Source organism: Triticum dicoccoides, chromosome 7A, assembly GCF_002162155.2.
Source record: "Triticum dicoccoides isolate Atlit2015 ecotype Zavitan chromosome 7A, WEW_v2.0, whole genome shotgun sequence".
NCBI lineage: Eukaryota > Viridiplantae > Streptophyta > Magnoliopsida > Poales > Poaceae > Triticum > Triticum dicoccoides.
Genome location: NC_041392.1, coordinates 215517042 through 215539660, shown reverse-complemented (window position 1 = coordinate 215539660; position 22619 = coordinate 215517042). Strand labels below are relative to the sequence as shown.

At 45.1% G+C, this 22619-nt stretch overlaps 1 protein-coding gene and 1 pseudogene across 1 annotated transcript; one reads left to right on the top strand and one right to left on the bottom strand.

Annotated features, from left to right (window-relative positions):
* LOC119327456 overlaps window positions 1-22619 on the bottom strand; it is a 38447-nt pseudogene that overhangs the window by 5831 nt on the left and 9997 nt on the right.
* Window positions 13-1576, top strand: LOC119327457. The gene is made up of 2 exons (XM_037600567.1): window positions 13-600; window positions 882-1576. Exons 1-2 carry the CDS (start codon window positions 18-20, stop codon window positions 926-928), a joined length of 630 nt encoding a protein of 209 aa, XP_037456464.1. The 5' UTR covers window positions 13-17; the 3' UTR covers window positions 929-1576.

The following is a 22619-nucleotide window of genomic DNA, read 5'->3' as shown; positions in this document are numbered from 1 at the left end:
ATGATTTCTACAAGGAGATGTCGGCGGTGTGGCGCCAATTGGACTCTCTGGGAGCTGATGTTTGTCGCAGATGTCAGTGTTGTGTGCGGCAACAAGCTAAGCTGGAGGTTCGTCGCCTCTACGACTTCCTCACTCGCCTCCGGCCGGAGTTCGAGCAGAGTCGTGCTCAGCTATTGGCACGCCATCCTCGGCTCTCTACTCTGGAGGCCCTTGCTGAGGTGCGATCTGAGGAGGTGCGCCTACGGAGCACGGGCTTATTGCCATCCTCTTCAGCAGTCCTGGCTGCCCGCGTTCCACCACCGCTGCCTGGTGTGCCCTCTTCTACACAGGTGGCAGCAACCTCCACTAGTGCTTTCTGCAACTACTGCAAGCAGGATGGTCACATGATCACGGAGTGCATCAAGAGGAGGAAACAGGGTCGCCGTGGTGGCCGTCCTCAAAAGGACTCGGGAGGCTCCTCTAATTCTCGTGAGGGCTCCCTTGAGAAGGTTCACCAGGAGATGCCCACCTTGCTGCGCCGCCTTACTGCTTCTGCACCATCCTCAGGTTCTGCTGGTTCTGCTGGTCAGACGTCTGGTCCACCACCGCACTCTTCGTCAGGTACATCTTTGCCCTGGATTCTTGATTCTGGGGCCTCCTTCCACATGACACCACACAGAGATCATCTTTGTGCTGTCAATTCCGTGCCTTCTCCTCTTACAGTTCAGACTGCAGATGGCACTTCTCTTTCTGTTGCCGCAAGAGGGACTCTTTCCACGTCTTCTTTTCATGTCCCTGCCATTTCTCATGTTCCTAAACTGACTATGCAACTTCTATCTGCTGGTCAACTTACTGACTTGGGTTGTCGTGTTATTCTGGATTCTGACTCTTGTTGTGTTCAGGATCGTCGTACGGGGACTCTGGTTGGGATCGGTCCTCGGCGCCATGACTCTCAGCGCCTTTGGGAGCTCGATTGGCTGCGCCTTCCTTCCGCTGCGTCCTCTAGCCAGTCGGACATCACCACCCCTTTTGCTTCAGCTGCCACCTCCACCACATCCTTCGCTCAGTGGCATCATCGATTGGGTCACATTTGTGGCTCTCGCTTGTCTTCTTTGGTTAGGAGTGGTGTTCTAGGGTCTGTATCTGGTGATAGTTCACTAACTTGTATGGGTTGTAAGCTTGGCAAGCAGATACAACTTCCATATTCCTCTAGTAATTCTGTTTCTCAACGACCTTTTGAACTTGTTCACTCTGATGTATGGGGTCCTGCCCCCTTTGTTTCGAAAGGGGGTCACAAATATTATATAATTTTCATTGATGATTTTTCTCGCCACACTTGGATCTACTTTATGTCATCTCGTAGTCAAGTGCTTCAAATTTACAAGTCGTTTGCTACCATGGTTCGCACTCAGTATGATTCCTCTGTTCGAGTTTTTCGTGCTGATTCGGCTGGCGAGTACTTATCTCGTGCGCTTCGTGGTTTCCTTGCTGAACAGGGTACCCTTCCTCAGTATTCCTGTCCTGGTGCACACGCTCAAAATGGGGTGGCTGAACGCAAACATCGTCACGTCCTTGAGACTGCTCGGGCTCTTCTTTTATCTTCTGTTGTTCCCCCGCACTTTTGGGCTGAGGCTGTCTCTACCGCTGTTTATCTCATTAATATTCAGCCTTCTGTTGCTCTTCAGGGAGGGATACCAGTTGATCATCTAGGTGATAGTCCAGCTGATTATAGTGGTCTACGCCTGTTTGGTTGTGCCTGTTTTGTTCTTCTCCACCCTCATGAACGCACCAAATTGACTGCTCAATCTGTTGAATGTGTTTTCCTTGGCTACAGTTTGGAGCACAAAGGTTACCGTTGCTGGGACCCTATTGCTCGAAGACTGAGAATCTCCAAAGATGTCACTTTTGATGAGTCTCGCTCCTTCTACCCTCGTCATTCTTCTACTGCCACAACCGAGTCGTTAGTCGAGCCTCTCTCTTTTTTGACTCTACCTGATTCTTCACCTTTATCGTCACCTGGTAGGTCCACTCCTAGCCTTTCACCTGTGTCTGCTCATGAGCTTCAGCTTACACAGGATGAGGTTTCTATTCCTGACTCTCCTACTCGGGTTGAGCCATCCACTCTCTCTCCTTTTCCTTTTACCTACTCCCGTCGTGCTCAACACCCTTCTCCCTCTGATGCGCCACCTTCCACTTCCCCTCTCTCTCCGCTTCCTTTTGTCTACTCCCGTCGTGCTCGGCACCCTTCTCCCTCGGATGCGCCCACTTCCACTTCCACTCCTTCCCTGTTGGGTCCCATTCCTTCAGAACCACCTACCCCTCCTGCTCCTCGGTATAATCTGCGTGATCGCCACACTCTCCAGCCTCCTGCGTACTATGTTGCTGTTGCTACCACTCTTGTTGAGCCGTCTACGTATCGTGAGGCTGCTGCTCATTCTGAATGGCAGCATGCTATGGCAGAGGAAATTCATGCTCTTGAGCGCACAGGCACTTGGGACCTTGTACCCCTGCCTACAGGCGTTAGACCCATCACTTGCAAATGGGTCTACAAGGTTAAGACACATTCAGATGGTTCTCTCGTGCGCTACAAAGCTCGTCTTGTTGCGCGTGGCTTCCAGCAGGAGTATGGTCGTGACTATGATGAGACTTTTGCTCCTGTTGCTCACATGACCACTGTTCGCACTCTTTTGGCTGTTGCTGCTGTTCGGCAGTGGTCCATCTCTCAATTAGATGTCAAGAATGCCTTCTTGAATGGTGAGCTGCGGGAAGTGGTCTATATGCAGCCGCCTCCTGGCTATACTGTCTCTGATGGCACTGTCTGTCGCCTTCGGCGCGCTCTTTACGGGCTGAAACAAGCTCCTCGTACCTGGTTTGAGCGTTTCTCCGCCGTCATCACAAGGATCGGGTTCTCTGCTAGTGTTCATGATCCTGCTATGTTTATTCACACTTCTCCTCGCGGTCGCACCCTTTTACTACTCTATGTTGATGACATGATTATCACAGGGGCTGACCACCAATTCATTGATTTTGTGAAGAAACGTCTACATGAGCAATTCTTGATGACTGATTTGGGTTCTCTTCGCTACTTTCTTGGACTTGAGATCATTTCTTCCCCTGAGGGTATTTATCTCTCTCAAGAGAAGTACATCCAAGATCTTCTCACTCGTGCCTGCCTCACTGATCAGCGCACGGTTGACACTCCTATGGAGTTTGGTCTCCATCTTCGTCCTGGTGAGGGTGAACCCCTTGCAGATCCCACACGCTACCGCCATCTTGTTGGGAGCCTTGTCTATCTAGGCATCACTCGTCCTGACATTTCTTATGTTGTGCACATTCTAAGTCAGTTTGTCTCTGCTCCCACTCAACTTCACTACAGTCACCTTCTTCGTGTTCTTCGTTACCTTCGTGGTACCGTGACTCGTCGCTTATTCTTCCCTCGCTCCAGCTCTCTTCAGCTTCAGGCCTACTGTGATGCTACCTGGGCCAGCGATCCCACTGATCGCCGCTCTCTCTCTGCCTATTGTGTTTTTCTTGGCTCCTCCCTGATTGCCTGGAAGACCAAGAAGCAGAATGCTGTATCTCGCTCCAGTGCTGAGGCTGAGCTGCGAGCTATGGCGTCCGTGACTGCAGAAATTACTTGGCTACGATGGCTTCTTCAGGATTTTGGTGTTTCCACTGCTACACCGACCCCTCTGCTCTCCGACAGCACTGGGGCACTCAGCATTGCCCGTGATCCTGTTAAGCATGAGCTCACCAAGCACATCGGTGTTGATGCCTCCTACACTCGTTCTCAGGTGCAAGACAGAATTGTGGCCCCTCAGTATGTGCCCTCGGAGCTTCAGCTTGCTGATTTTCTGACGAAAGCTCAGACACGGTCCCAACACAGCTTTTTCCTGTCCAAACTCGGTGTCCAAGATCCCCCTTGAGTTTGAGGGGGGGTGTTAGAACAGGGTTGTGCTGTGTGTGTAGTCATCATATTGTATAGGGGCTTCTTTGCTTATTTCCCTTCATGTATATGTGCTGGCCTGTTGGCCCGATGGAATATAGGCTCACTTCATAACAACTTGAAGGGTATAGTGATGCGAATTGGACCTCTGACGCTGATGAGATGAAGGCCACAAGTGGATATGTGTTTACAGTTAATGGTGGCGCCGTTTCCTGGAAGTCTTGCAAGCAGATTATCTTAACGGAGTCGACAATGAAAGCGGAACTCGCAACATTAGACAAATCATGTACCGAAGCAAAATGGCTTCAAGAGCTTTTGATGGACTTGCAGTTGTTGAAAAATGATTTCCGGCTATCCTTATGAACTGTGACAATCAGAAAATAATTGTCAAGGCAAAAAGTTCAAAGGACAACATGCAATCTACAAAGCACATAAGGAGATTAAAATCTATCAAACATTTAAGAAACTCCGAAGTGATAGCGTTGGATTATATCCAGCCAGCTATGAATCTGGCAGATCCCTTCACAAATGGGCTATCATGAGTTGTGACAGAGAATGCATTGAGGGAGATGGGTATGAGACCCACATGAAGTAGGACTTGGGAAAACAAGCTACTGGTTAACTGAGGAGAGTAACTTTACTAACCCGCTCCGTTGGAGATGCGGTACTCTTGGAAACTGTATGGCAGGTTGACTTTTGTCTTAATGTGTTTAGAGGCTTGTATAAGCAAGATGCTATCCTACAGAGCAATCTTTGGAAGAACCCACCTATATGAGCCCGACTATTGGTCAGTCTATGAGATAGGGTGATCTCTAGTAAGCTCATGAATAGGGCAGATGTGTGACTAATATGCTCCACCTGCGGGGTTAGCCTTTGGCAGCCTAGTACCGGTAAGACAATGGGTGAAACTTCTTTACGCCAAACTGACATTTCAAGGCATAGTCCGTTATTCAGTTGTGGGGGAGTGTAGCTCTTTGCTCTAGGTGGATGTTCAACTTTAACTGGTCTCCACCGAAAATACCGATATATCAACAGAGGATAACACTATGAGCCATCAAGATCTGGTGGGGGATTGTTGAAACATAGATGGTCTTTAGGCCCATAAAACAATTTCAGAAAAATCTCTCAGGGCCCATGTGGGTGTCATGACATGGTTGTGGGAAGTTTAGTCCCACCTCACAAGTGGAGGAGAGTTGAGACCCCTTTATAAGAGTTTCTCTTCCACATGCTATTGGAGCTTGAGAAGAGTGGTATACGCGCGCTCCTCCTCCCACCCACCTTGCCACGCTATGCATTGTCCACGTGCGCGTCATGTTTCATCAACAAGCCGAGCCAAGCTCAGACCTATGTCATGTGTGCGCTTAATTTTTGCCGGCCAGGAATGGATAATTAATTGGCAGTTAATTGCGAGTCATTAACGGACGCAATGAATTACGAGTCATTGACAAACGCACTAAGAATCCGAGATGTGGGATCGTGGGTTGTTGCCGACTCAGGCATGGGTCCAGCCCCACGCCTCCCTACCACGACCGCCTATATATTAGAGGTGTCGGCAACCCTAGCCATCACCCAAATCATATCACATCTGCTCTACCGCCTCGCGCACAAACCCACCGTCATTCCACTCGGTGTTGCTGCTTCCGAGGATCCATCCTGTCCGTCGCGTGCATGGTTGTACGGGAGAGCGGGCCTCTGGAACCCCACCCTTTGTGATCTTGCATCGAGAGAAGGGCGATTAGGTTTTCGAGGAGCATCTCCTACATGACTGCTCGCTACTGTTCAACTTCGACTACGTCCTCGTCCTCCTCGACATCGCCATGAGTCAGACCAACAAAGCCAAGAAGAACACTGCTGAAGATGCTACTGCCGCCATCACGGCTTTGACCTAGCCCTGGAGGGTATAATTCATTTACCCCTCTCCTGCTTATTTATGTGTTGGTCGTACTGGTTATTTACGTAGAGGTTTTTGCTATATGCGTAGTACATGCCTACCTGATAACATATCAGTATTGAGTTTAATACTATCAATGGCATGTTCATGATTTATTTATGGATTAAATCAATTAAAAATTGCTAATTTATCCAACACGAACGCGGGCGGGATCACACTAAGTCAGGGAAACAGACCAACTTCGATCTAGAGGCAGGGTTGTGTGGACGGGAGAGCATGTGGAGCCAGTGGTTGGTGCAGGGTATCAGACAAACAAGGAATGGTGGGTGGATGCATCTTGGTGCTGGGCGCCGGGAAGTGCTGGTGTAGGGCGCTGACGAAAACAGTGATCCAATTGGGAAGAAGCCTCATTGCTTTTTGTTGCCATGTGGTGTGGATCGATCTGAGAAGAGGGGATCAACAGAGACCAAAGGATGGGATCGAAATTGAGAATGAGATGAGGACAGTTGATTGGGGTTTCGATTAGGAGTAGATGAGGTGGGCTAGGTATCGATCTGGGAAAGCGATGTTTAGAAGGAGACCAAAATAACGAATTTATCAGAATTGGATGAGTTGTGCATCCAGTAAAAAAACTAGGCTCTGATATCATGTTAGAGGAGCAACTTATCTGTATTGGAGGGACTTGGAGTACAAGTAATGAAATCAGACTAATACAAGTATGTATAGAGACCTATACTAATACTAATACTACTAATACTCCTTAATAGTTTGTATTTAATCAATGTGTACATAGAATCAAAGATTAGATCTTGAATCTTGGTGGGTCATTAGTTCATGATACAAAATTACTTTGTGACATAAAAAAATTCAAGGTTGCTAGACATAGACGCTCTATCTTTTGTAGCTGAATGTTGGATCTAACAGTTTTGATTTATTTCATAGCATTAGGCATGAGTCACAGCCACACACCAGCTTTATTTAGACCACCACATAAGAGATGAACATAGTGGACTAGATTAGGTATCATTCGTCGAATATAGTCTTATCCATCTGCGCCAACGCCGGCTCTTGAGAAACTGCAGCCGCTCCTCGACCCCCAACCGCCGCCGCCACCGGAGCTCCACGGGGCAAAGCCCAGGTGGGGGATGATGGCGGCGACAGGGCCTTCCTCCGCCGTGGCTCCGGGATGCTGTTGCGGCGGAGATCTGCTTAGGTGCGTGCGGTGCATCGTCCGACGTCGGCGGCACAACGGTGAGGGCTCCTTCGCCGTCGATGGCTCACCCAGGCGGGGCGGTGGTGTGCCTCCGGTCGTGCAGTTTCCTGGAGCAGACGTCACCCATGGGCATGCTGGATGACGGATGAGGTAGATCTGGTGGTCCAACCGGGGATGGGCGCGAATTTGCCAGAGAAAGCTTGGTTCAACCTCGGCCAGAATTGTCAACGGCGGCGCCCGCATGCGTCGTTACCTCGTTGGAGGTGTTGTGCGGCGATTCGCAATCCTTGTGTGCCCCAGGGGAAACCGCAAATTCTGGCTTTCCAGATCGGATGATGGCGAGGTTCCTGCATCGTCACCCCCATGAGAGCATCATCTTTGGGGTTGTAAAACGGCTGGAGGGACAAGTGTTTGGCTTCGTGGCTGGGCGCAGGTCTCCGTATGCTTCGCGTGCGGTGACTAGGTGGAGCAGCGTGCCATCTATAGTATTGACGACGGCAAGCCTTGGCGGCAAGGTGCATCGGGGTCTTGGCGCTGGATACCGTTTGATGGGCATGCGCAGGAGGCTGGTGTTGTCCGGCGTCGTGGTGGCGTCGACGTCAGAAGGATCTGCCAAAATAAGTGCATTGATTGCTCCTGAAGATGGACTGTGGAAGAAGGCGGTGACGGATTCTACACGCTGAGGGTTTGCTAGACCGGTTGGTGCTCCCGGCTAGCCGGTGTGCGGCTTGTGAGGCCACCGGATTTCTTCGTGTGCGTGACACGAGATTAGGGCACATCATCAATCTTGTAGGTAGGGCGACATTTTTCGCCAGGAAGGTGACTTTGGGTATGTATTTATTTTGTAAGGCCTTGTTGAATAATGCAGTAAAGATGGCTGTGTGCATCGCTCGATGCAGAGGCCGGAGGTAATCCTCCTTTTCGAAAAAAGGTATCATTCGTCTATAGTACCTCACAGAATTGACAAAAGTAAATAGGTTAGAGTCATACCATAAAAGAAAGTAAGCAATCGACTGCATCATGCAACCTTTCTCCTTTTATGGGACCCCCCACAAGATTAGGAGAGATCTTCGACAACAACAACAATGCCTAAATAAGAGTATTAGAAAAAAAATCAAGTATGTAGGTAGTGACCTATCCATGTATTATAAAAGATTACAATTTGTGCAGAATGACGATAATATGTGTATAATGAGTTTTATGTGCATGAGTTTTAGCTCTATTCTCCTTTCATGTGTGTAAACCATAATGCGTGCAAAACGCACCTAATTAAGTTGATTAGATCAATGTTCCAATTAGAATCAATGATGAAGTGCATATCAAAAAGTACTATGCTCGGTATATCAGTCTTTTAACAGCAAAGAACCTTCCACATTTCTAGATTAAAGGGAATATTAGAAGTAACTTGTCTTGACCTTAAGTGCTTCTGCAGTACAATCTGATACAGACCACCCGTTATCCGCTGTTGAAAGTGTCCATGAACCTTTTGACCTATGGCGGTAATAAGCTTCACTGTTAGGATGGTTCTCAAGAACCTTCCTGTACAAAAAAAATGCATGTCAAAATTTAGTATGCAAATAAATATTATTTTGTTTACAGTATATATGGTTATGAGATAGAGAACATCGAACCTGTGAACTTTTAATGAACTCATGGGCTTTCCGAAGTGTTGGACCAAACTCATTGACAAGGTCTGTCGAGCAATATGCTTGAACAATAAAAGCAAGCTCCCAACTTTGACAACCATCATAAACCTGTTGTAAAGAAAGTACGGGATAAAGGTGTCTGTAGTATACATGCGTCTTCACATTGCAAACAAGTACTTGATGCTTCTTGAAATTAAATAAAGAAAAACATGTATTCCACATGTGTATGTAATGCGGTTCTCTTGTCAAAGACAGGGAAAACATCACCATAGCTATATGGATATATCAACAAACAAATTAGTACAGCAAAATTTTGACAAGTCATTATCAAAAATAGTGTCACGTTTTTCTATCAAAACATAGGAATATATTGAGTTCACTGTAAAGTTCTGCCGCCTTTCTACTAGGAAGGTTACTGGGTAAGTTAAAACATCTTCTCGCATATGAATATGGGTGTATCTCATGGTAAAAGAATGTTGTCGTTCTAACTTCTAAGTGCATCTCATGATACTAAATAAAGTACATGCCAAATAATTATAATTATGATAAAGCTAGATTAATGAAACATAACTAAAAAATGTGTTGCTACATTGTTTGTGAAGTAGACAATCCAAATTACAATAGTATTTCCTATATGGGAACTTGTGTGGCATGAAGTCAATTCAATGCAAGTCAAGATGGGTCAACACAGCTAAGGAGTCAACAATTCAAGGAGAAAGTCAAAGAAATAAAAGAGAAGGTCAAAGGAATAGACCCAAGAAGAATGATATGGTACACTTTGTTTTTTATATGTATTGGTTGAGCTGTAGCCATGCGTTAACGTGCTTTTAGAAATACGGTTCCGTGTTTCTTTTTCATTTATTTTTCTGTACTTTCTTTATTTTTAGTTCCTTTAATTGTTTCACTAGTTTTTCCAAAGATTCTGTATCAATGCTTTTATTTTTCTGTTATAATTTCCACCAACGTAATCTTTTGCTCTAGAGAATTTCTAGTTCACCTTTTCTATTAGCTATCATAAATCGTCCACAAATAGTAATCCAGTACTTTCATTTTATTGTCCTTAGATAATTAATTAACCTGTTTACCCGCATGCATGATGCTTTCCAACAAGACGTATTGTTTCTTATGTAGACAACTAGACATTTGTTAGAAAACAATCAAAGTATTGATTAATTATGTTTACAGAATCTGCAATATCCTAGTTCGTTTGTCAGTTAGTATGAACGCTACAGTTTAATTCCATGGTTTTCTTATATATTTTATCCCATATATACTAAAAAATACAAGCACATTGCTTGGGGACTAAATGACCATCTATTCAAATACTGAGCTGGATCAATTGGTACCTAGAAATCGTCCAATCTTGATCCACTCGGGGCATGCAAGACAATTCTTAGGCCGAGAGATAAATGGGCCTTGGAAGCAGTTTGGCCTAACTAGCGATCGAGAGGTTACGGGTTGCTCAAATGATGGAGAGGGGGTGGGGGTGAGTCGCGAACGAGGCGCCATCTTTCTGTGCAAATAATTAGGTCATGCTCCAACAAGAGGACTACTGATAGTATGTGACATTCTTTTCTCATAATTAGGTCTCACTGGTAACAAACTTTCAGGTGATACAAAATGCAGAAACAGATAATCTACCAGCAAGAGTAGGATCAACAAGATAACTAACTGAGCTATTTATTTAAAGGTTACTGATAATAGTCCTCAGCAACTCTGAACCATAAACAAGTGGAGTGAAGGACAAGTAGTGGACAAGATACACAAGATGGTGTTACCTGTGCTTTCATGCCATCTTCTGCAAGCCATAAATAGTCATAGATCCTTGGAAGATGCAACTTCAGTGCATCTGAATTTGGATCCTCGCTCCAACAACAAATCATATCTAGTGCCTAGCAATCAACAAGTGTTGTCAATGTGAAATGAATCAGATTGTGAGATTAATTGCAAGCAACTGTCAAGAAAATAAGAAAAATGGCAATGGGGTTATTTGGATGGTAAAATTGCTAATAGGGATGTTAACAAATGAATTTGACATGTATGAAGGGATAAGCTACAAATGTAATCACTTTCAGTTTCAGGGGCAGAGTTGTAGAGGCAGATCGGAATTGCCATACTCTACAGATACATGATGAAATAATACTAAACATCTGTAGTTCTATTCTCCCTTTGTACGCATATTTTTAGTACAGTAAATGTACCAAGGTTATTGTGTCATATGATTGCATAATGAGGGTGACAAAACATTATTGCAGTGAGTGTTTCATGTATCAGGACAGGTGCCACCTAGAACGTGTGGAGACAAACAGTATTGAGTATGAGGTTTTTCCCATAGATATTGTTAAGATTTCCAGAATATATATTGCAGGAAAATGGCATGCGGACAGGCAAAGCCTTGCAGAGCATGCATGATATGAAAACAGTCCTATTTAATTCAGGCCTGGCCCCAAATATAAAGCTTGGTCCTTAGTAAAAGAATTAGGTCTGGCCCCAAACATCTTTCCTTAGAAAGCCACAACATCTGCTTCTGTTACCTTGTTAATCGGACATACGCCAATGTATTTAGTGCTTTCATCTTCATAATGTATATGTTTCATGAGGTTCTTCAGCGCTGTATCTCTCAACTTATTGATTGGCCAACAATTCAACACTGGCTCTACAAATTTATTAAGACAAGTCCAAATAACATTTTGCAGCAACGACCGTGGATAGCGAAGGTCTTCCTGCATGCAACAAATCATAACAGATAATCAAGCAGCAAAAGGCATATATTTAGACAAAGAAATTAAAAAACTGACATTTTAATCCAAGGAAAATAGTAAGGATTCTTAATGAGTAATAAAAAACGGTGATCTTTCTTAGCAAAGTTTGATCAGCAGTTTCACCAGTTGTGTAGTGCTTCTTCAACATATGTTTACACATAGTCATATTTCTCAGAAGGTAATTGTTTTTTTTTTGGTTTCATGAAAACACTAGAGGTAATAATAGTAACAAAATTTGACTAAAAAAGAACGTAAACATGTAGTGTATACATACATATAATTTGCAAAGCTGAACTAAGCAACGAGCAATGAGGTAACGAGATACCCAATGTCATTCTAGTTGGAACTTACACATAATTGAACCATATTATGTCACATATATAACTAGAAGCCATTACATATACTGTTACTACTACTACTACATGAGAGATGGCAAACTTTAATAAACAAAAGATGTAATTGGTAACTGGTTTGCACTTCGCAATATCATCTGTTTTCAACAAAAACGTACTATCCACTGTATTTGCTTCTAAAATAAGTTTTGCTTTTAGTGAAAGCAGTCTCACTAAACGAACCTTAGCACAAGTATCACGTGCTTTGTTCCAATCAATCTCGCTGTATGAAACACTATAGAGCTCCTCTCTTATTGCCACTATTGTTGGTGTAATTGGGCCAACAAACTTCTTACCGTAAAGATAAGACATTGGCATATAAACCAACCGGCAAAAGCACCAGAATCGTCCTGTGGAAGAGAAAGTTTACCTGAATAAGATGATTATAAAAATAAAACTCGACCAGCCAGGCAGTACACCCAGTGGCATTGTTTTAAAGAATAATGACTGCCGGTCACTCCACGGTGCAGAATAAATTCCACCCCATGCGGGAGTTGAACCCTAGTGGGCGGGTCATTGGAGAACCCACACAAATCAAGCGATTCTCAAATGACCAACAACGATTCAAATGCATTTTTCATGATCCTCATTACTGAACTCTTTTTTATTTCCTGCCTTTTAGCCACGTAAACAATAAAACTTAACACCAAAATTTAATTTCACAGCTAAAAAGCATCTCCTGTTACTTATTAGTTTAGAACCATCATCACCCTATGCATGATACAAACTTATATCACTCCCTCCATTTTTGTTTACTCCACATATTAGCTTTGAGTGAAGCCAGACTTTGTAAAGTTTAACCAAGTTTATAGAAAACAATATGAACATTTACAATAACAAATTTGGCATTGTATATGTTAATTTTTTTCCAACAATTTGGTAAAAGTTTATAAAGTTTGACATCAGACAAAGCTAATATGTGGAATAAATAAAAACAGAGGGAGAATATTCATAATATTGCGAAAACAGATAAAGTTGTCTTGAATGATCGAGTACATTTCATAAAACTAAATGCAGAGTGTCAACATTATAAAACCTATGAAAATAGTTTAGCACTTGATAAACTACATTCCAATAAAATCCAACTTATTATTCTCTTTTTAGTGAGTGGTATCCCACCAATCAGTGTCATTACAAAATGGATGCAATGGAGATTGAGCATATTAAAACATTTTCAGAACTCATTTACAGTTTACAAGCAAACGTAACTTTTGAAGTCTATCAAAATCAAATTTGTTTAATAGCCAATACATATACGCATGAACATGTCAATATGGTCACACATGTTATCAATAAAAACATGCATTTAGTGTAGGATTAGAAATGAGAAGAATAAAAAAGTTAGATAGTAAGGAGAAGGATAAAAAAAGTTACATAGTACGAGCAAATATGGCGTCCACTGCATTATTTTCGGGAGGGGCATTACATATTTCGAAGATCAATATTATTTACCCAAACAACATAAACAAGTACCTGGATGAATCGGAGAAAATGCGGGACAAGCCATAACTCAGGAATGATCGAATTATTTCCAGACCATTCATATAAACCAACCACCTTCAGTAAAAAAAACATGAATAGCTTGCATTAACCCCTCCTTAGTCAAGAGATAACAATTTCTAGACAAGTAAATAACTGCAACTGGACTTTTGTCAACCAACATTTGATAATTCTAGGTTTCGGAGTTCAGACTAAACATATCCTAGAAACTGCAAAGCGAATATATTTTACTATGACTGCTTCCACTTTATTAAAGTGAAGATGAATAATATGCTAAAATCTACTCTAGTAATTGACATGGAAACAACAAGAAGTCATGGAAAGACATATTAATCTGAGGAAAAATATTAGCTTGGAAAAATACCATTCAATATCAAAGGTTTTAAGAAATTTAATCTGTTTGCTGAATTGTTAACAATCTAGCACATGCATAAATAAATTCATTTTAAAAAGCATTCTGTTTAAACTTCCCTTTAGGATTGTTCAAGCTAGTTAGGGAAAAGGAACCCCTTTATTTTCACACACGCAAGCATACATATTTTCATTTCAAAAAGCATTCTGTTTAAACTTCACTTTAATATATTGGGGTTTGGCAGAGAATCCATGCGTTATACTAAAGAGTACCCAATTTTAGATCAAAGAACCCAGGCCCAAAGGAACCCCCTTTATTTTCACACACGCAAGCATACATATATAATTATTTACATTTCCGTGGCATACCGAGAGCCATATCTTTCCCCATTGTGGTATTGCAGTTGCACTTCCACGCAATAGAACCCAAGCACGTCCCTTGGTTAAGGCATCATTTTCCACCTCGCCAAGAAGCCTTAAGGTAACATAGTTTAAGCATGATCCAAACATGGTGCTCGGACCCAGCACTTGCGTGCCCCAACCACCATCTTCATTCTACACAGATTACATTGCACATAATTTTGTCATGGTTTTTTGTACCATCAAACAGTAATGCACATTTAGGATAAAGACTATTGGTAGTAAATAGCTGGAATCAAACTTTGCATGCCTGATGGTTGTAAATATAGCGACAAATCTCATGTCGATGTTCTGTTGATAGGACAGTATTGAGTGATCCAGTAACATGTAGAGCAAATATCTGCGAGAATCACCAAATGTTAGTTCAGACACCAACTATGTTACGCAACCCTTGATAACTAATCCACGACTATCTACAAACCAACATCAAGTTGAACTGTCCAACATTTGAAACTATTAGATTATGCTGGTAAATAAAAAACTGATGTATATTGTGTATGGAGTAGTATAGGTTTCACTATAACTAGGTAGTTCTTAAGCACAACAAGAGGTAATCGAATGACAAACCTCCATAGCAAACGTAAATTAACTTTTACTATACAATTTCATTTGTCACTGAGGCACTGCATAGAAGTTACATAAAGGGCGGTAGACAGATACACCCAACTGTTGGGGAAAAGTTTAGTAAAAATTTACGTAACTACTCAAAACAAAATCATGTGTAAATAATCCGATTCACCATACAACAACAGAGTTTATGCTTTCTCCTAGCAATATCCACCAACAAAATATAAGTATATTCCAGGAAATAAAGGCAAATATAGTGTCATATGTAACAAAATGTATACCAAGATGGGCATAATGAACAAAATTCCACTGAAGTCCCCGGCCCAATGCCCATCATGTGCTTGTAGAGCAGAATGCTGGCTAAGGCATCGCCTCAATGATGTTAGTAAAGTCTCTTCTGTGACTTGTGCACTGTCTGCAAGCTTGATGGCTGGAAGGTCCACCTGAAGATGCTTTACTTTTGCATACTGCAATACATAATAGTCCATGGTGAGAATTTTACGGTGGATGCTATAATTACTGAAGCCCACATTGCATCAGTTGAGCAATAAACTGAAATTTTTGTAAAGAAGTCTGAGCTCTGAAGATTGTCCACAATTGCGTGTACAGTAATATGTCGTTAAATTGCGTGTACAGTAATATGTCGTTAAATTACTCCACGTGCTATATCACTGGACAACACCACGTGCTATGTGTAAGATGGTGTCTCTGCTTCATTGGTAAGGACCCTGAACAGAGTTAATTAAGAGGGGGAAAGGGAACACCTCCAGAGATCAGAGAGCGAAATGCGATACCTGGCCCAGCAAGCTCACCGGGACACAGTAAGTAGTGCAGCTTGGCCGCCGCCCGGGTGGCTTTCATCGCAGTCGGGAGATCCGTGTCGGCGGCGGCGGCGGCTGGGTTGTGGCACGGGCGGTGGCAAGGGGGACGACTGCCGTGGCGTGGGGGTGAAGCGCAGAAACCGCATCTGTATTTTTTTTAAGGCAAACTAGGGATTTTATTCAAAGTTCACAGCGTCCGGGATGCACGCAATATCCGGAAGAACCCCTAGCCACACATGGCGACCCACCGCGAGAGATGCAGCTCCCTTGACAAGCAAGTGGGCCTCAAAATTATTATCTCTACTTTCTAAACAGAAATCAACCGAAGAAAAGGCATTACAGCTTGTATGGATCTCACGAAAGATAGGAGCATAAGCAGGAAACCCCGACGATCTAATATTTGAAAACACTTCAGCACAATCCGTGGCAATGGTGAGATCCTCGAGATTTAAATCCCGGGCTAGAGCTAGTGCTTCGCTGCACGCAAGAGCTTCGAGACTAGCCGGGTCAGTGAGGCCATCAAAAACTGTTGCAGAAGCACCAATAAACTTGCCAAATCTGTCACGACACACAACTCCTGCTGCTCCTTTGTCTCCTAAGATTGACAACCCCCATCACAATTTAACTTTGACGACTCGCCCTGGGGTGGTAGCCACATCTTTGCTCTTTGCCGGTTCCCTCGTATGACAACAGCCGAGGGTTTTATCGTGTTCGCTAACTCCAGCTCCTCCAGGAATCTGTTTACGAACGACATAGTGGATAGCGGGCTTTGAAACTCCTCTTCGTGTATAGCTTTCCTCCTGGCCCACCAGATCGCCCACATGGTCACTAGAATTCGAGCTAAGTCTCGTTGGTTTGTGTTCTCAAACAACCAGAACAGCCATAGCCTCGCGTCTTCGGTTTGATTTGATATCATATGCTCAACCAACTCATCATCCTCCAGAGCCCAAACACATCTTGCCATGCGGCAACTCAGAAGCGAGTGGCGCCATGTATCCTCCATTGCTCCGCATATAGAGCAGACGGGGGTCTCTGCCATATGTCTTTCATGTCTGACCAGGCCGGTAGGGATAGAAGTATGCGCCAACCGCCATACAAAAACTCTTATCTTTGAGGGGACCTTTACCTTCCATAGCTGAGACCATGAGTTTTTGTCCGCCGCGACGTTAGAGTGACCAGGGCGATGCTCCAGCCAATCCTCTCGTTGTGTTTTGATGGCGCAAATCATCCTGTAAGCTGACCGGACCGAAAAGATCCCTCTCTTGTCGTAGTGCCATGCCCAAAAGTCCTCCTGTTGCCTGGTACTGAGCGGTATGTTGAGGATCGCTTCTACATCGGCAGGGATGAAATGCTCAGATAAAACTTGCCGATTCCATGATCTTGTGGCTGAGTTGACAAGTTCTGAAACCAAAACCGGCGGGTTCGTGGAGCGGGCGCAGAAGGGCCTCAGCTTGAAATCTCTCGGCACCCAATTATCCTGCCAAATATGCGTAGTTGCTCCGGTTCCAATGCGCTTGATGAGCCCCAAAGACAGAATGTCTCGACCCTCCAAGAGTGACCGCCAAACCTGCGAAGGTGCATTGCCAATTGTGGCGTTCAGCAAGTCAGTATTTGGAAAGTAGCGAGCTTTTAGAATGTGAGCGCTTAGAGCATCCGGTTGCTGCATCAATCGCCACGCTTGCCGAGCAAGAAGAGCTAGGTTGAAAAGCTCAATGTCACGGAAACCCAGGCCGCCCATAAATTTTGGTTTGACATTGTTTCCCACGACACCCAAGCTGTTTTCCGCTCACCGTTTTTACTCCCCCACCAGAACTTGCGTATCAAACTATTGATATGCTCACATAAACCTCGTGGTAGCTTGAAACATGCCATTGAGTATGTTGGAATGGCCTGGGCCACAGACTTGATGAGTACTTCCTTCCCCCCCCACCCCCCGCTGACAGGCACTTTTCCATCGAACCCTGAACACATTTCCAAATTCGGTCCTTCAGATATCTAAAAGATCCTTCCTTTGCTCTGCCGACATCTGATGGCAAACCCAAGTACTTCTCAGTTAACGACTCATTATGCACATCAAGTATATTCATGATTGACCCTCTTGCCGAATCCGCAACCCCTTTGCTAAAAAAGATTGACGATTTTTCCACATTGATTCTCTGCCCCGAAGCATCACAGTATACTCTCAACAGACCATTAACCCTTGTGGCAGCCTCATCGTTTGCCTCAAAAAAGAGTAGACTGTCATCCGCGAAAAGAAGGTGATTAACCAGAGGGGCTTCAGGCGCCACTGATATACCCTGAACACCAATATTGGACTTCAAAAGGCACGATAAGCCCTCCGCAGCTAACAGGAAGAGGTAAGGCGAGATCGGATCCCCCTGCCGAAGTCCACGTGTAGGCCTGAAACCATCCAAACTGCCACCGTTAAACAGTACGGAGAAAGAAACCGAAGAAACGCACCTCATAATGGTCTCTGTAAATCTGGGGCTAAAACCCAACTTAATCATGACCGCTTTCAGATACGGCCACTCTAGGCGATCATATGCCTTCATCATATCTAACTTCAATGCACAAAACCTGTTTCCCTTCACCCTCCTGGTTTTCATATAGTGCAGACACTCGTAAGCTGTGATGAAATTATCTGTGATAAGGCGTCCAGGGACAAAAGCGGACTGCTCTTCCGAGATGATGTCGGGGAGAATCTGCTTCAGCCTGTTGGCTAAGACCTTCGAAGCAATCTTATAGATCACGTTACAAAGGCTTATCGGTCGAAACTGTCCTAAAAATTTTGGACTGGAGATCTTGGGAATTAAAACAATGAACGTGTTGTTGATCTCCTCCGGTGAATCAACTCCATCAAGCACTCGGATGATCATTCTTGTGACCTCGTCACCACACAAGTCCCAATGCTTCTAAAAAAATGTGCGGGAAAGCCATCTGGGCCCGGTGCCTTGGTTGGAAACATCTGAAAAAGGGCCTCCTTAACTTCCTCTCTACTGTAATCTGCATTGAGACGGGCATTCATATCTCCATCAACCCGTGTTGGTATGTGAGACAGAACCTCCTCCATGCCAATAGTTCCTTCGGACGCATAGAGGTTTTTATAGAACTCTGTAGCCATATCAGCCAGCTCGCTCGGGTCCGTGCACATCGAACCATCCACACGGTTTAGTTTAACGATCCCGTTCTTAGCCCGACGGGCGCTAGCTTTCCTCTGAAAAAACTTTGTATTGCTATCCCCTTCTGCTAACCATGTGATCCGAGATCGTTGTTTTGCCATGACTTCCTCCCTGTACGCTAGCTCGACAAGGCGGTTCATCACCCCCTTTTCTTCTTCCCCCGGTCCGGTTCGCAGCGGGTCGCCACGGAGGTCCGCAAGCTGCCGGCGCAGATCCCTAATCTCCTGATGTACCGAACCGAAAGTTCTCCTACTCCACCTTGACATAGAGGTCGATACATCGTGTAGCTTGCTAGCCAATTCAGTAAGTGTCCTCGCCGGTCCTCTCTCATCCCATGCTTCGCTGACCACCCCTCTGAACCTCTCGTCCGTCTCCCATGCACATTCATAGCGGAAAGGTTTATTCCCAAAAGATCGTTGATTGCCTGCCTCCATTTCAGTCTTGAGCAGTATAGGACAGTGACCACTCTTGGCAGCTATTAAATGTTCCAGGGTTGCAAACGGGAACATGCTCGACCAGCTTGGCGAGGCCAAAGCCCGGTCTAGTCGGACTCGGCAGAACTGCCCCCCAGCGACGCGTGTTTCAAATGTCCAATCAAGACCCAAATAACCAATATCTGCCAAACCACATACATCAACCGCATCTCTGAAGCCCTCCATTTGAGCACTGTCCCGAATATTGGGACCAAACTGTTCCTCCTGCCGAAGTATCTCGTTGAAATCGCCAATACATAGCCACGGCAGGGTACTTTCCCCTCTCAACCTTTTCATTGTCTCCCACGTCTTGTACCTCAAGCTTCTGGTTGCCTCCCCATAGAAGCATGTAAGACGCCATTGGTCCGAACCTGAATTGGAGATCCAGGAGTCAATGTGATACTGAGAAAAATTCTTTATTACGAGATTAACGTCCGACTTCCAAAAGATACAAAGGCCTCCACTCCTACCACTACTAGCTACTGCAAAACTACTATTGAAACCTAAAGACACCGCCAAACCCTCCACTCGATTCTTTGTGATTTGCGTCTCCACAATACAAAGGACCGACGGCGCACTATCCACCACGAGAGCACGGAGCTCGTTAACTGTCGCAGGGTCGCCAATCCCACGACAGTTCCAGCATAGGGTCCTCATTGAGCTTGGCGGTCCTCCTCTAGGGAGGCCGCCCTGTTTGTCATCTCCACCTCTTCATCCACTTCTCCGTCCTGTCTCCTCTTCTTGCCAACATGCACCTTCTCCGGCGTCGTGACCGTAGCAGTTTTTGGATCCGAAGAAGAAGCACCTTCAATTAGTAAAACAGTGCCTGCAACCTTGCCTTCCAGATGAGGAAGTGACTGTCCTTTGATATTGAGGGAACCATCCGCTGCCACCAATCTCTTTCGTGCCCCCCTCTCAACTGCATCACTCTGTATGTCCCTCCTGACCTCCACATCCATCTGTTGCGGCCCGACATAGTTGTCGCTGCCACCCTCCCCCCTTCTTCGTTCTCCTACCGGGCCTCTCCCACCTCGACTACCTTCTCCTCCTCCTCTCTCGCCTCCCCTCCCTGTTGGAAATATGCCCTAGAGGCAATAATAAAAGTGTTATTATTATATTTCTTTGTTCATGATAATAGTCTTTTATTCATGCTATAACTGTATTATCCGGAAATCGTAATACACGTGTGAATACATAGACCACAATATGTCCCTAGTGAGCCTCTAGTTGACTAGCTCGTTGTGATCAACAGATAGTCATGGTTTCCTGGCTATGGACATTGGATGTCGTTGATAACGGGATCACATCATTAGGAGAATGATGTGATGGACAAGACCCAATCCTAAGCATAGCACAAAGATCGTGTAGTTCGTTTGCTAGAGCTTTGCCAATGTCAAGTATCTCTTCCTTTGACCATGAGAGCGTGTAACTCCTGGATACCGTAGGAGTGCTTTGGGTGTATCAAACGTCACAACGTAACTGGGTGACTATAAAGGTGCACTACAGGTATCTCCGAAAGTATCTATTGTTTTATGCGGATCGAGACTGGGATTTGTCACTCCGTGTAAACGGAGAGGTATCTCTAGGCCCACTCGGTAGGACCTCATCATATGCGCAATGTGACCAAGGAGTTCATCATGGGATGATGTGTTACAGAACGAGTAAAGAGACTTGCCGGTAACGAGATTGAACAAGGTATCGGTATACCGACGATCGAATCTCGGGCAAGTAACATACCGATAGACAAAGGGAATTGAATACGGGATTGATTAAGTCCTTGACATCGTGGTTCATCCGATGAGATCATCGTGGAACATGTGGGAGCCATCATGGGTATCCAGATCCCGCTGTTGGTTATTGACCGGAGAACGTCTCGGTCATGTCTACATGTCTCCCGAACCCGTAGGGTCTACACACTTAAGGTTCGGTGACGCTAGGGTTATAAAGGAAGCTTGTATGTGGTTACCGAATGTTGTTCGGAGTCCCGGATGATATCCCGGACGTCACGAGGAGTTCCGTAATGGTCCGGAGGTAAAGATTTATATATGGGAAGTCCTGTTTTGGTCACCGGAAAAGTTTCGGGCGATATCGGTATTGTACCGGGACCACCGGGAGGGTCCCGGGGGTCCACCAAGTGGGGCCACCTGCCCCAGAAGGTTGCGTGGGCCAAGTGTGGGAGGGGACCAGCCCCTAGGAGGGCTGGTGCGCCCCCCACAAGGGGGCCAAGGCGCAAGGGAGAGTGGGAGGGGGCAAACCCTAGTCCAGATGGGCCTTAAGGCCCACCTAGTGGGCGCCTCCCCTCTCTCCCCCTCTTGGCCGCCTCCCCAAGTCCCATCTAGGGCTGGCCGCACCCCTTGGGGTGGGAAACCCTAAAGGGGGCGCAGCCCCCTTCTCCCCTATATAAATAGAGGCCTGGGGCTGCCCATAACACATGAGAACCTCTCCTCTTGGTGCAGCCCTACCCCTCTCCCTCCTCCTCTCTCGTGGTGCTTGGCGAAGCCCTGCTGGATTGCCACGCTCCTCCATCACCACCACGCCGTTGTGCTGCTGTTGGATGGAGTCTTCCTCAACCTCTCCCTCTCTCCTTGCTGGATCAAGGCGTGGGAGACGTCACCGGGCTGTACGTGTGTTGAACGCGGAGGTGCCGTGCGTTCGGCACTTGATCATCGGTGATTTGAATCACGACGAGTACGACTTCATCAACCCCGTTCACTTGAACGCTTCCGCTTAGAGATCTACAAGGGTATGTAGATGCACTCTCCTTCCCCTCGTTGCTGGTCTCTCCATAGATAGATCTTGGTGACACGTAGGAAAATTTTGAATTTCTGCTACGTTCCCCAACAGTGGCATCATGAGCTAGGTCTATTGCGTAGATTCTTTGCACGAGTAGAACACAAAGTAGTTGTGGGCGTTGATTTTGTTCAATATGCTTACCGTTACTAGTCCAATCTTGTTTCGACGGTATTGTGGGATGAAGCGGCCCGGACCGACCTTACACGTACTCTTACGTGAGACAGGTTCCACCGATTGACATGCACTTGGTGCATAAGGTGGCTAGCGGGTGCCAGTCTCTCCCACTTTAGTCGGAACGGATTCGATGAAAAGGGTCCTTATGAAGGGTAAATAGCAATTGGCATATCACATTGTGGTTTTGCGTAGGTAAGAAACGTTCTTGCTAGAAACCCATAGCAGCCACGTAAAACATGCAACAACAATTAGAGGACGTCTAACTTGTTTTTGCAGGGTATGCTTTGTGATGTGATATGGCCAAGAAGAATGTGATGAATGATATGTGATGTATGAGATTGATCATGTTCTTGTAATAGGATTCACGACTTGCATGTCGATGAGTATGAAACCGGCAGGAGCCATAGGAGTTGTCTTTATTTATTGTATGACCTGCGTGTCATTGAACAACGCCATGTAATTACTTTACTTTATTGCTAACCGGTAGCCAAAGTAGTAGAAGTAATAAGTTG

Coding starts and splice junctions, on each gene's coding strand:
- LOC119327457 (XM_037600567.1), top strand. CDS start 18: ATGTCGGCGGTGTGGCGCCAATTGGACTCTCTGGGAGCTGATGTTTGT. Junction 601..881: donor ACCACCGCACTCTTCGTCAG/GTACATCTTTGC, acceptor TGTTGTGTTCAG/GATCGTCGTACGGGGACTCT.